Here is a 14,012-nt window from a genome sequence, read left to right as displayed (position 1 = left end):
CCTCCAAATGCCTTACCATATGCCTTTGGCCCTCCAGGTGCTTTGGACTTCAACTCCCACAATTCCTAACAGCCTACCGGCTGAATGAAGACCTCCAAATGCCTTACCATATGCCTTTGGCCCTCCAGGTGCTTTGGACTTCAACTCCCACAATTCCTAACAGCCTACCAGCTGAATGAAGACCTCCAAATGCCTTACCATATGTCTTTGGCCCTCCAGGTGCTTTGGATTTCAACTCCCACAATTCCTAACAGCCTACCGGCTGAATGAAGACCTCCAAATGCCTTACCATATGCCTTTGGCCCTCCAGGTGCTTTGGACTTCAACTCCCACAATTCCTAACAGCCTACCGGCTGAATGAAGACCTCCAAATGCCTTACCATATGCCTTTGGCCCTCCAGGTGCTTTGGACTTCAACTCCCACAATTCCTAACAGCCTACCAGCTGAATGAAGACCTCCAAATGCCTTACCATATGCCTTTGGCCCTCCAGGTGCTTTGGACTTCAACTCCCACAATTCCTAACAGCCTACCGGCTGAATGAAGACCTCCAAATGCCTTACCATATGCCTTTGGCCCTCCAGGTGCTTTGGACTTCAACTCCCACAATTCCTAACAGCCTACCAGCTGAATGAAGACCTCCAAATGCCTTACCATATGCCTTTGGCCCTCCAGGTGCTTTGGACTTCAACTCCCACAATTCCTAACAGCCTACCAGCTGAATGAAGACCTCCAAATGCCTTACCATATGCCTTTGGCCCTCCAGGTGCTTTGGACTTCAACTCCCACAATTCCTAACAGCCTACCGGCTGAATGAAGACCTCCAAATGCCTTACCATATGCCTTTGGCCCTCCAGGTGCTTTGGACTTCAACTCCCACAATTCCTAACAGCCTACCGGCTGAATGAAGACCTCCAAATGCCTTACCATATGCCTTTGGCCCTCCAGGTGCTTTGGATTTCAACTCCCACAATTCCTAACAGCCTACCGGCTGAATGAAGACCTCCAAATGCCTTACCATATGCCTTTGGCCCTCCAGGTGCTTTGGACTTCAACTCCCACAATTCCTAACAGCCTACCGGCTGAATGAAGACCTCCAAATGCCTTACCATATGCCTTTGGCCCTCCAGGTGCTTTGGACTTCAACTCCCACAATTCCTAACAGCCTACCGGCTGAATGAAGACCTCCAAATGCCTTACCATATGCCTTTGGCCCTCCAGGTGCTTTGGACTTCAACTCCCACAATTCCTAACAGCCTACCGGCTGAATGAAGACCTCCAAATGCCTTACCATATGCCTTTGGCCCTCCAGGTGCTTTGGACTTCAACTCCCACAATTCCCAACAGCCTACCGGCTGAATGAAGACCTCCAAATGCCTTACCATATGCCTTTGGCCCTCCAGGTGCTTTGGACTTCAACTCCCACAATTCCTAACAGCCTACCAACTGAATGAAGATCTCCAAATGCCTTACCATATGCCTTTTGCCCTCCAGGTGCTTCGGACTTCAACTCCCACAATTCCTAACAGCCTACCGGCTGAATGAAGACCTCCAAATGCCTTACCATATGTCTTTGGCCCTCCAGGTGCTTTGGACTTCAACTCCCACAATTCCTAACAGCCTACCGGCTGAATGAAGACCTCCAAATGCCTTACCATATGCCTTTGGCCCTCCAGGTGCTTTGGACTTCAACTCCCACAATTCCTAACAGCCTACCGGCTGAATGAAGACCTCCAAATGCCTTACCATATGCCTTTGGCCCTCCAGGTGCTTCGGACTTCAACTCCCACAATTCCTAACAGCCTACCAACTGAATGAAGACCTCCAAATGCCTTACCATATGCCTTTGGCCCTCCAGGTGCTTTGGACTTCAACTCCCACAATTCCTAACAGCCTACCGGCTGAATGAAGACCTCCAAATGCCTTACCATATGCCTTTGGCCCTCCAGGTGCTTTGGACTTCAACTCCCACAATTCCTAACAGCCTACCAACTGAATGAAGACCTCCAAATGCCTTACCATATGTCTTTTGCCCTCCAGGTGCTTCGGACTTCAACTCCCACAATTCCTAACAGCCTACCGGCTGAATGAAGACCTCCAAATGCCTTACCATATGTCTTTGGCCCTCCAGGTGCTTTGGACTTCAACTCCCACAATTCCTAACAGCCTACCGGCTGAATGAAGACCTCCAAATACCTTACCATATGCCTTTTGCCCTCCAGGTGTTTTGGACTTCAACTCCCACAATTCCTAACAGCCTACCGGCTGTTAGGAATTGTGGGAGTTGAAGTCCAAAACACCTGGAGGGAAGGCTGAAGTTTGCCCATGCATCCTTGGCCAAAAAATTATGAAATCTGGGAACAACCATCCTTCTGGAAGGTCCAGCCCATGCTCTTCCCAGCTGGACCCGGCATCATTACACGCATTACACAGCAGAACCTGCTTCCGGGCCGGATGCATGATCGCAGCTGCATGTTCTGCCCACACAGCGAAGCCTTGTTCTCCACCCGCATCACATCTGTCGCTGAGGCAGAAGAAATCGGGTGTCCATAACAAACAAAGTTGTGACATCTTCCCAATTATATATGTGAAAGGAATTTGGGAGTCTTCATAGACCACAAGCCGAATGTGAGTCAAGAGTGTGATGCGGCAGCTAAAAAGGCCAATGCGATTCGAGAGGCTGCATCAATACAAACCTAGATTGAGAGATGTGTTGTCGAAGGCTTTCATGGCCAGAATCACTGGGTTGCTGTGAGTTTTCCAGGCTGTATGGCTATGTTCCAGAAGCATTCTCTCCTGACGTTTCACCCACATCTATGGCAGGCATCCTCAAAGGTTGTGAGGTATAGCGAGAGAAGTCATAGTAATACTATGTGCAACATAAGATGGAAAAATGTCCAGAGAAAGGAGAGCCAAAATAGTCAGAGGTTGGAGACGAAGCCCTATAAAGGGAAATACAGTAGAGTCTCACTTATCCAACATAAACGGGCCAGCAGAACGTTGGATAAGCGAATATGCTGGATAATAAAGAGAGATTAAGGAGAAGCCTATTAAACATCAAATTAGGTTATGATTTTACAAATTAAGCACCAAAACATCATGTTATACAACAAATTTGACAGAAAAAGTAGTTGAATACGCAGTAATGCTACGTAGTAATTACTGTATTTACGAATTTAGCACCAAAATATCATGATGTATTGAAAACATTGACTACAAAAATGCGTTGGATAATCTAGAATGTTGGATGAGTGAATGTTGGATAAGTAAGACACTACTGTAGTTATGCATAGCTTGCAGAGAAGGCTTAGGGCCCTTCCGCATAGTCATATAATCCAGTATATCAAGGCAGAAAATCCCACAATATTTGCTTTGAACTGGGTTATATATTCCAGTTCAAAGATAGTGTGGGATTGTATTCAGCTGTGTGGCAGGGGCCTTAGAGACATCATCTTTAACTATTTGAAAGCATGTCACAAGCTTGTTTTCTGCTGCTTTGGAGACTAGGACACAATGGGTTCAAATGGCAGGAAAGGAGATTCCACCTCAACATTAGGGAGAGCTTCAAGGCTTGGCTGTGTGGGCAGAAAAGGCAGCAATTGTCATGCAAAAAGCACCAGAATCAAGACAAATAATAATGGACACCGTAAATTATAATGGACACTGCTCAGAAACAGGAAAGATCCAGACAGCAAACAATCAAGTGCTAGTTAACAATTCCCAAACAAGGTGCCTCCAGGGAACAACAGCCAGACTAGTCTATGCTGATAACCCCCACTGATTGGAGCCTCCGGTGGCCTAGGTGATAAAAGCCTTGTGACTTGAAGGTTGGGTTGCTGACCTGAAGGCTGCCAGGTTCGAATCCCACCCGGGGAGAGCGCGGATGAGCTCCCTCTATCAGCTCCAGCTCCATGCGGGGACATGAGAGAAGCCTCCCACAAGGATGGTAAAACATCAAAACATCTGGGCGTCTCCTGTGCAACGTCCTTACAGATGGCCAATTCTCTCACTCCAAAAGCAACTCCGGTTGCTCCTGACATGGGAAAAAACCCCACTGATTGACTTTGCAAAATCCATGGCTTTTCAATGCTGTTCAAGAGTCCAGACAGCAAACAATCAAGTGCTATTTAACACCTCCCAAACAGAGGGTGCCTCCAGGCAACAACAGGCAGGCTACTTCTATGCAGATCACCCCCACTGATTGGCTTTGCAAAATCCATGGCTACTCAATGCTGTTCAAGAGTCCAGACAGCAAACAATCAAGTGCCAGTTAACACCTTCCAAACAGGGGGTGCCTCCAGGCAACAACAGCCAGGCTACTTCTATGCAGATACCCCTCACTGATTGACTTTGCAAACTTCATGGCTACTAAATGCTAGTCAAGAGTCCAGACAGCAAACAATTAAGTGTTACAGTAGTTAACACCTCCCAAACAGAGGGTGTCTCCAGGCAACAACAGCCAGGCTACCTCTCTGCCAATATCCTCATTGAATGACTTTGTAAACTTCATGGCTACTCAAGCTTGCTAATTGCAATGTTCACACTTGCTTTCAACAGATAAGGATTCTTTCTCCCACCCTGGACATTATTCCACAGGCATGCATATATATATATATATATATATATACAGTAGAGTCTCACTTATCCAACATAAATAGGCCGGCAGAATGTTGGATAAGCGAATATGTTGGATAATAAGGAGGGATTAAGGAAAAGCTATTAAACATCAAATTAGGTCATGATTTTACAAATTAAGCATTATGTTATACAACAAATTTGACAGAAAAAGTAGTTCAATACACAGTAATGCTATGTGGTAATTACTGTATTTATGAATTTAGCACCAAAATATCACAATGTATTGAAAACATTGACAAAAATGCATTGGATAATCCAGAACGTTGAATAAGTGAGACTCTACTGTATATATATATATATATATACACACACACACACCACTTGCCCCACTGCCTACAGACTTCTGAAGATGCCAGCCACAGATGCAGGCGAAACGTCAGGAGAGAATGCTTCTGGATCATGGCCATGCAGCTTGAAAAACTCACAGCAATCCAACTTCATTCAACAATAGAATATGAGTCTAATAGAGTCTCTTCTCTTGAGGTTTTCCAAGAGAGTGTGCTTTGATTGTGTATTCCTAGATGGCAGAGGGTTGGACTAGATGTCCTTTTGGAGTCCCTTCCATCTAGATGATTCTCTAAGGGCTCAGAAATGCCCCTTTTCCAGAAACAGGGGAGGACTTTGGGTGGGGAATCCAATCCACAGCTCTGGGTGGGCGGAAGGCACACCACAGCCCTGCTTCTTTTCAAAGAATTATTGATGACTTAGTGGGATTCCTGCGCATGGTTTTGGGCTTACTCACCCTCTCTCCCCACGGGCCAAACAGCTGCAATTTCCAGCTGGGCAGATATGGAGGCAAAGAGCCAAGAATGGGGTTTTTTGCAGGCCTTTGGGGAATAGCCAGCTAGCCTTTGGCACCTAGGCATTTGCAGCCTTGACTTTTTGCAGATTGGATTAATTTAAAATATTATCTCTCTAGGAACCTCCAGAGCTGGCCTGGGCCAACTTGGGCCCTCCAGGTGTCTTGGACTTCAACTCCCACCATTCCTAACAGCCGGTAGGCTGTTAGGAATGGTGGGAGTTGAAGTCCAAAACACCTGGAGGGCCCAAGTTGGCCCAGGCCAGCAAATCACTGGAAGGTCTGGTTTTGCCTTTAGTGAGTCATAGGAAGAGCTGGCAAATGGATTCAAATGGCAGGAAGAACTTCCTGACAGTCAACATGTAGTAAAGGTGGATTCTCCTCCTCTGTATGGCCATCTGTCAGGAGGGCTTGGATTGTGTCTAGATGTTTGGACCAGGTTTGGACTAGATGGCCTTTGGGGGTCCCTTCTAATGCATATCTATGATTCTGTGCTCTCTTCCAATTCACAGTAAAGGCCTAAGAAAGGGATTATTATTCTGCCCAGTTTGCAGAAACCAGAAAACCTTAATCAGGAAATACAGGAGAGTCTCGCTTATCCAACGTTCTATATTATCCAACAGTCTGCTTTTTAGTAGTCAATGTTTTTATAGCCAGTGTTTTCAATATCTTGCAATGTTTTGGTGCTAAATTTGTGAATACAGTAAATTACTACATAGCGTTACCGCGTATTGAATTGCTTTTTCTGTAAATTTGTTGTAAAACATGATGTTTGGGTGCTTAATTTGTAAAATCATAACCTAATTTGATGTTTAATAGGCTTTTCCTTAATCCCTCCTTATTATCCAACATTTTCGCTTATCCAGCATTCTGCCGGCCCATTTATGTTGGATAAGTGAGACTCTACTGTATCAGGACGCATCAAGAAGCAGGAACGATCCTGTCCAACAAAGTCTGTATTTTAAGTACTTTTGTGTATTTTTCGGAACTTTAATATTGTTGAATCATGCAATTCCATTTTAATGTCACTACCTTAAATTGCATTGTACATCAAGCCATCCAGAGAGGCATATAATACATTTTTATTAATTATTGGGCCCTTGCTATCCACTGGGTGCATGATACCAAAATATGTCAATCAGCTTTTTTGACATGAGAAACTGCAAGTCACTTCTGGTGTGAGAGAATTGGCTGTCTGAAAGGACATTGCCCGGATGTTTTGATGTGCTTACCATTCTTGTAGGAGGCTTCTCTCATGCCCCCACATGGAGCTGGAGCTGACAGAGGGAGCTCTCCCTGGGTTGGATTCGAACTGGCAACTTTCAAGTCAGCAACCCAACCTTCAAGTCATCAGTCCTGCTGGCACAAGGGTTTAACCCGCTGCGCCATCAGGGGCTCCACTGTCAATCAGCTAATCCCATCATATATAATGGGGTAATAAGTGGGATCCCATATAGAAATGGCAGGATACAAATAGAAAATACTGTAGTAACATCATCATCATAGTAGCTACTAGTGGTTTACCTTTCATCTGATCTGCAGTTTAGCCTAGATCGGGTTTCTGAGGCTGGTTGTCTCTCCATGCATTTGGACTACAAGTCCCATAAGCTACCAGCCAGGAATGGGAATTGTAGTCCAACCCAACTAAAGAGGAACAGATGGGGAAAATGGCAGTTGATCCCACTTTATATAGATAGGACTTCTAGATGTTGTGAGATTGCAGACTCCAGCTACTGAAACCAATGGTGAGGAATAATGGGATGTGTAGTTCAACATGTAGTTTGACAGCATGTTTTGCTTAATTTGTGTTGATTTTTGGCAATCTGATGAAATTCTCAAGTTTTCTGAAGCCAGGTATCCTCATTCCTATCGCACCTGAAATTCAGACGGTCTCCCACCCAAATCCCAACCGAAGCCAATGGTGAGGAATAATGGGATATGTAGTTCAACATGTGACTTGACAGCATTTTTGCTTGACTTGTGTTGATTTATGGCAATTTGATGAAGTTCAGAATTTTCTGAAGCCAGGTATGCTCATTCCTATCGAGCTTGAAAATCACTGGTCTCCCATCCAAATCCTAACCAGGGCTGGCCCTGCTTAGCTTCCAAATTCAGGAAAATTACATTTAAGTCAGCAAGTTAGGAACACAGAAACATGTGGTTTGACAGCATTTTTGCTTGACTTGTGTTGATTTATGGCAATCTGATAAAATTCTGAGTTTCCTGAAGCCAAGTATCCTCATTCCTATCACGCCTGAAATTGACTGGTGGTCTCCCATCCAAATACCAACAAGGGCTGGCCCTGCTTAGCTTCCAAATTCAGGCAAAATTGCATTTAAGTCAGCCAGTTAGAAACATGTGGTTTGACAGCATGTTTGCTTAACATGTGTTGAATTATGGCAATCTGATAAAATTTTGAGTTTCCTGAAGTCAAGTATCCTCATTCCTATCACGCCTAAAATTCACTGGCGGTCTCCCATCCGAATCCCAACCAGGGCTGGCCCTGCTTAGCTTCCAAATTGAGGCCAAATTACATTCAAGTCAGCAAGTTAGGAACACAGTTCAAGACAAAAAACTAAGCAAACCTCACTTTGTAACAATAGGCATTTGTTTAATAACAAAAAAACTCACAAAACTATTGTAGAACAATATTCTCCGGAGACAAAATAATAATAATATAAGCATTGTAATATACAATACAAGGATGAGTCTCAGAAATCTGAGAAGTATTTGGAGAGAGAATTAACATTCTGCTTTTTTTTGTAAAAACCAAAACAGAAAACACATTGCTCCAACTATATAAACATTATTAAAAGGCACCAAAAAGGAGGTGCGGCTTAAGAGTTCGGTTCTGGTTCCAGGCTTAGGTTTTCTTCCGGTTCCGAGCTGCTTCCTTGGTCGGGACAGATGGGATGCCTAGCGCCAAAGCCCGGCGTGGCCACGTCACCAGCCGCCTTCCCCTGCCATTGGAGGGGCCAAAGGCGACAGAAAGCTGCCTTTTCCCTGGGATTTTCCTTCCAGCCCCAAAGCCATCAGCGGCACAAGATGCGGTCGTCCGGGTTGACGCAAGCAGCCTGCAAAGGAAGCAGAAAGATCAGCAACTGGTTATTCCCTTGTTTGTCAATCAAAGGTCAAAGTCTTCCTCTTGGTTCTGCTTTACAAAAGGGTGTGTAATCCTACAAGCTTCAACTCTGCGGATCATCAAGAGTGCAATGGAGCTTGGAAACTTGCAAGCCTCAGAATCAATGCAAAAATGAAATGCAAGAAGCAATAAAGTTCAATAGGAAATTAAACTGTAAACTGGGGCACAAAAGGTGGAAAGGAGCACCTGAATACCCAATTCCAATGTCTGAATGCAGATTTTATCTGCTTTAAACTGGATTATAAGAATCTACACTGCAATAAAAAATTAATGCATTTAATAATGTTCAGGACTGTTGTAATACTTGTGTATTTTGTGTAAGTTGTTGTGAGCAGCTTTGAGTCTCCATATAGAGAGAAAAAGCAGGATATAAATAAACATATTATTATTATTATATTATTATAATTAATAATATAATAATATTATTATAATTAATAATAATATAATTATATTATTATAATTAATAATAATAATATAATTATATTATTATTAATATAATTCTATAATAATAATAATAAATATAATGATAATAATATACTCCAGTTCAAAGCAGATAATCTGCACTCAGAAACTGAGTTTCTGAAAAATTAATACTTTTAATAATGTTCCATACTGTTGTAATACTTGTATATTTTAAGTTGTATTGCAATGCTTTAGTTGCGAGCAGCTTTGAGTCTCCAGAGAGAAAAGTGGGATATAAATAAACATATTATTATTATATTATTATAATTAATAATAATAATATAATTATATAATAATAAAAAACATAATAATATACTCCAGTTCAAAGCAAATAATCTGCACTCAGAATCTGAGTTTCTGAAAAATTAATGCTTTTAATAATGTTCCATACTGTTGTAATACTTGTGTATTTTAAGTTGTATTGCAATGCTTTAGTTGCGAGCAGATTTGAGTCTCCATACAGAGAGAAACAGCAGGATATAAATAAACATATTATTATAATATTATAATTAATAATATAATTATATAATAATAATGTAATTATATAATAATAATAATATAATGATAATAATATACTCCAGTTAAAAGCAAATAATCTGCACTCAGAAACTGAGATTCTGAAAAATTAATGCTTTAATAATGTTCAATATTGTTGTAATACTTTTAAGTTGTATTGCAATGCTTTAGTTGCGAGCAGCTTTGAGTCTCCATACAGAGAGAAAAAGCAGGATATAAATAAACATATTATTATATTATAATTAATAATAATCATAATCATAAAGATAATAATATACAGTTCAAAGCAGATAATCTGCACTCAGAAACTGAATTATATGGCACTATAGATGGGGCCTGGGAGAACTACAGAGTGACCCATTTCAACATCACATCCTCAGGATGTAAGAAATGTTAAAAAGGTGAAGGATTATCAAAGAAAAGGTTTGTTCTTTTGGGACAGAAGGCACATGACAATCAGCACCCCAAGAGCTATTTGACGGTGAAACGGACTCTCTGGAAAGGCAATGTTTATACCCAGGTCATGCAAGTTGATGAAGTGTAGGTTTCCTATATCAATAGGGGATGGACTAGATGACCTTTGGGAGACCCTATCTCCATTTTACACTTCCTTGGGGCAATAAAGTTATTTCAAGACTGGAAATAGGGGCAAGAACACACATTGGGGCTCCTTCTCCACCGCCATATCCACGTTATCGCCTTTGAACCAGATTATCTGAGTCTACACGGCCAGTTTAAAGCAGATAATCAGGATTGTATATGGCAGTGTAGAAGGGGCCTTTAACTGCCATGGTTCTTTGCTTCGAAACCCTAAGAGTTGGTAGCTTGGTTGACACGGATTTTGTTTAATACTATTTTAGCATTAGTTTGAATTCGCAACTTATAGTGTGCACTTTGCTGATCTACTATTACAGCCTCACTGTTTTTAATTCTATGTTTTTAATAAGTATTTTTTTTTAAAAAAAAAAATCTGGTTAATGTGTAAATGCTACTACTGGTGCATGTTATTGTTTGTTGATGTATTGTACATTGTTATTGTTTTGTATCTGATATTTCAGATGGAGGCGGGTTACAAATAAAATTATTAGGAGTAGTAGTAATGGCATGTTGTGGGTTTTAAATTGTACAGTTTTTAATGCAGTGAGCTGCTTTGTGTCTCAATCAAGTGGGATGTAAACAATGTGTGTCAGAGAAGGAGACCCCAAGGGCCATCCAATCCAACCCCTTGGCCATATAGGAAGACACAATCCAATCCCTCCAGACAGATGGCCATCCAGCCTCTGATAGATAGGTGGGTATAGGTTGATTCAATGCAGGTAGGGATTGTGGGAGTTGTAGTCCAAAACACCTGGAAGTCCAATGTTTGTGCCCATGCTTGCAATAGATGGAGAGATAGAGACAGTTGGGTATGTTTTAATGTTTGTATTATTTGTAGATCCTGTTGTTGAAATACTTTTAATGTCAGCTGCTTGGAGTCTCCTTTGTGGTGAGAAGAAGCAGGGTATAAACATAATAATAATATAAATAGATCCAATAGGAGATAAATAATCAATAGGTAGGCAGGTTTAGGTAAGTATAGGACTATGCCTATTATTATTATTATTATTATTATTATTATTATTATTATATGACACAGCAAACAAGATAGATATGCTGGATTTCATATCACAAAATCACAAGTTATTATTATTATTGTTGTTGTATATCCAATAGGGGATTAAAAGTCTTTAAGTAGGTAGGTTTAGGTAACTATAGGTCTACACCTAATAATAATATGATAATAACATTATAATATAGGTAGATCCAATAGGGGCTAGTTAAATTTATTTATTTATTAGCGACATTTATATCCCGCCCTTAAAGGGACTCAGGGCGACTTACAAGTTATATGTGCATACAATGTATTATTTTATTAGCATAGCACAATATAAGTATTATATATTACTGTATTGTACTATACCACTATATTTCAATATTATTACTAATATTACATGTAATATAAATATGCAATTATAATAGTGCATATTATATTATATTGTATTACATTATAATATTATCAATATTTATATTATTAGTATTTTTATATTATTAGTATAAGCACAATATAAAGTCAGTAAGTAGGTACATTTAGGTATGAGGTCTACACCTAAAATATAAGTAGATCCAACAGGCAATAAAGTAAGTAGATAGGTCTAGATCTTCACACAACAACAACAATAATAATACTAATAATAATATAGGTAGATCCAATAGGGAAGTAGTCATATATATAGTCATATAAATATATAATAATACACGTAGATCCAATAGGGATATTCAAGGAAGTAGGTAGTTTAAGTATAGGACTATACCTAATATATTAAGATAATAACATAAAATAATAATAACTTAATAATAAATTAATAATATATAATATTATATAGAATAATAGATCCAATAGGGGATGAAGTCAGTAAGTTGGTAGGTTTATGACTACACCGAACAAAATAAATAATAATAATAATAATAATAATAATAATGGGTGATCCAATAGAGGATAAATAAAGTCATTAAGTAGGTAGGGCTTAAGTATAGGGGACTGCACCTAATAATAATAATAATAATATAGTAACAATATAGGGAAGACCCAATAGAAGGTAAAGTCAGTAAATAGGTAGGTTTAGGACTAAACCTAATAAATAATAATAATATATTAATAATCTAGGCAGATCCAATAGGGAAATAGACCGTCAGTACGTAGATAACTTTATTATTACTACATATAATAATAATAATAATAATAATAATAATAATAATTTAGGTAGATCCAATAGGGGAATAGATAGTAAGTAGGTAGCTTTATCATTACTACACATAATAATAATAATAAAGTATATAATTTAGGTAGATTCAATAGGGGAATAAAGTCAATAAGTCGGTAGCTTTATACAAATAATAATAATAATAATAATACACATATAATAATACACATATAATAATAATAATAATAATAATAATAATACACATATAATAATACACATATAATAATAATAATAATAATAATAATAATAATAATGTATATAATTTAATTAGAGCCAATAGGGGAATAAAGTCAGTAAGTAGGTAGCTTTATCATTACTACACATAATAATAATAATAATAATAATAATAATAATAATAATAATAAAGTATATAATTTAGGTAGATCCAATAGGGGAATAAAGCCAGTAAGAAGGTAGCTTTATTATTACTACACATAATATTAATAATAATAATAATAATGTATATAATTTAGGTAGATCCAATAGGGGAATAAAGTCAGTAAGTAGATAGCTTTATTATTATTACTACAGATAATAATAATAATAATAATAATATATAATAATAATAATAATCTAGATAGATCCAATAGGGCAGGCATGGGCACCTGGAAGAAAGCCCTTGGCAAACTTGGGCCCTCCAGGTGTTTTGGACTCCAACTCCCACAATTCCTAACAGCCTACCGGCTGTTAGGAATTGTGGGAGTTGGAGTCCAAAACACCTGGAGGGCCCAAGTTTGCCCAGGCCTGCAAATACGTGCCTAGACAAAGTCAGTTAGTAGGTAACTTTAGTTAAGTACAGGACTCCCCAAATGATGGGGTTGCCTAGTCCTGAGCCTTGGCCGTCGGAAGCGGCGCTAAACCGCGTTAACTCTGCCGTGTAGCTGGGCGCTCACCTCGGGCAAAGCTCCCGCGGGCTCCCCGTCCGCCGTGGTGGGCTCGTCCTGGAGCTCGAGCTGGAGGTCCCAGATGTAGTCGATGACGTGCTGGAGGATCTCCACCTTGGAGACGCGCCGATGCCGGGGCAAAGTGGGCACCAGGGCGGCCAGGCGGGAGTAGCAGCCCTTCATGTCCATCAGGAGCGACGCGGCGGCGGCGGCTTGCTCGGAAAGGCACCGGGCGTTGTTACTGTTGGGCGCCGCTTCTCCAGAGCCCAGCCGGACCCCTTTGAGGGCGCAGCTAGGTCCGGGAGACACCACGGAAGCTGCACTGGCCACTTTCATCGCGGGATAATAGCGATTTATACAACGCAAGAGAACGAAACAAACCGTCTAAAAGCGCCGGGAGAACTCCAGCGCTGCAGAGCGAGCGGCTGTGTTTATACTGCGCCAACGTTCCACGGGTGGCGCGCCTTAGCCAATCAGGAGGCCGCTTTCAGGGAAGTGGGCGTGGCCTCCCTCCCTCTACTTTACTCTGTGTACATTCTTGCATTTTTTTTTCTCCAAATGGGAAACAATTTGGGTTTTTTTTTTTCTTTCTCCTTCCTTTTCTCCCTTTCTCACTTTTTTTTTTTGTAAAGCTGCAGGTGGAGGAGGCTCGGGGGCATTTTTTTTTCTAAGAAAAGAAGATGAAAGGAATGTGACAACAAGCACTTTTTAGGGGGGGGAATAAAATAGATTTTAATGACAACTTCGACACTTTCTCCTCCTCCTCCTCCT

General features: G+C 40.4%; 1 protein-coding gene across 1 annotated transcript; it reads right to left on the bottom strand.

Annotated features, from left to right (window-relative positions):
* Window positions 1-8,026: 8,026 nt before the first annotated feature.
* Window positions 8,027-13,660, bottom strand: id1 (inhibitor of DNA binding 1). The gene is made up of 2 exons (XM_062979155.1): window positions 13,251-13,660; window positions 8,027-8,510 (listed from the first exon to the last, which is right to left on the bottom strand). The coding sequence occupies exons 1-2, from the start codon at window positions 13,575-13,577 to the stop codon at window positions 8,469-8,471; spliced, it is 369 nt and encodes a 122-aa protein (XP_062835225.1). The 5' UTR covers window positions 13,578-13,660; the 3' UTR covers window positions 8,027-8,468.
* Window positions 13,661-14,012: the final 352 nt, after the last annotated feature.

This window comes from Anolis carolinensis, chromosome 4 (genome assembly GCF_035594765.1).
Source record: "Anolis carolinensis isolate JA03-04 chromosome 4, rAnoCar3.1.pri, whole genome shotgun sequence".
In the NCBI taxonomy this organism is placed as follows: domain Eukaryota; kingdom Metazoa; phylum Chordata; class Lepidosauria; order Squamata; family Dactyloidae; genus Anolis; species Anolis carolinensis.
The sequence above is the reverse complement of the archived record's forward strand: the minus strand, read 5'-3'. Positions and strand labels throughout refer to the sequence as shown.

What these genes read in the sequence shown, in the direction of transcription:
- id1 (XM_062979155.1), bottom strand. Translation starts at nt 13,577, where the DNA reads ATGAAAGTGGCCAGTGCAGCTTCCGTGGTGTCTCCCGGACCTAGCTGC. An exon ending in CCGCGGGAGCTTTGCCCGAG is followed by an intron (nt 8,511 to 13,250) that starts GTGAGCGCCCAG and finishes CTTCCTTTGCAG; the next exon opens with GCTGCTTGCGTCAACCCGGA.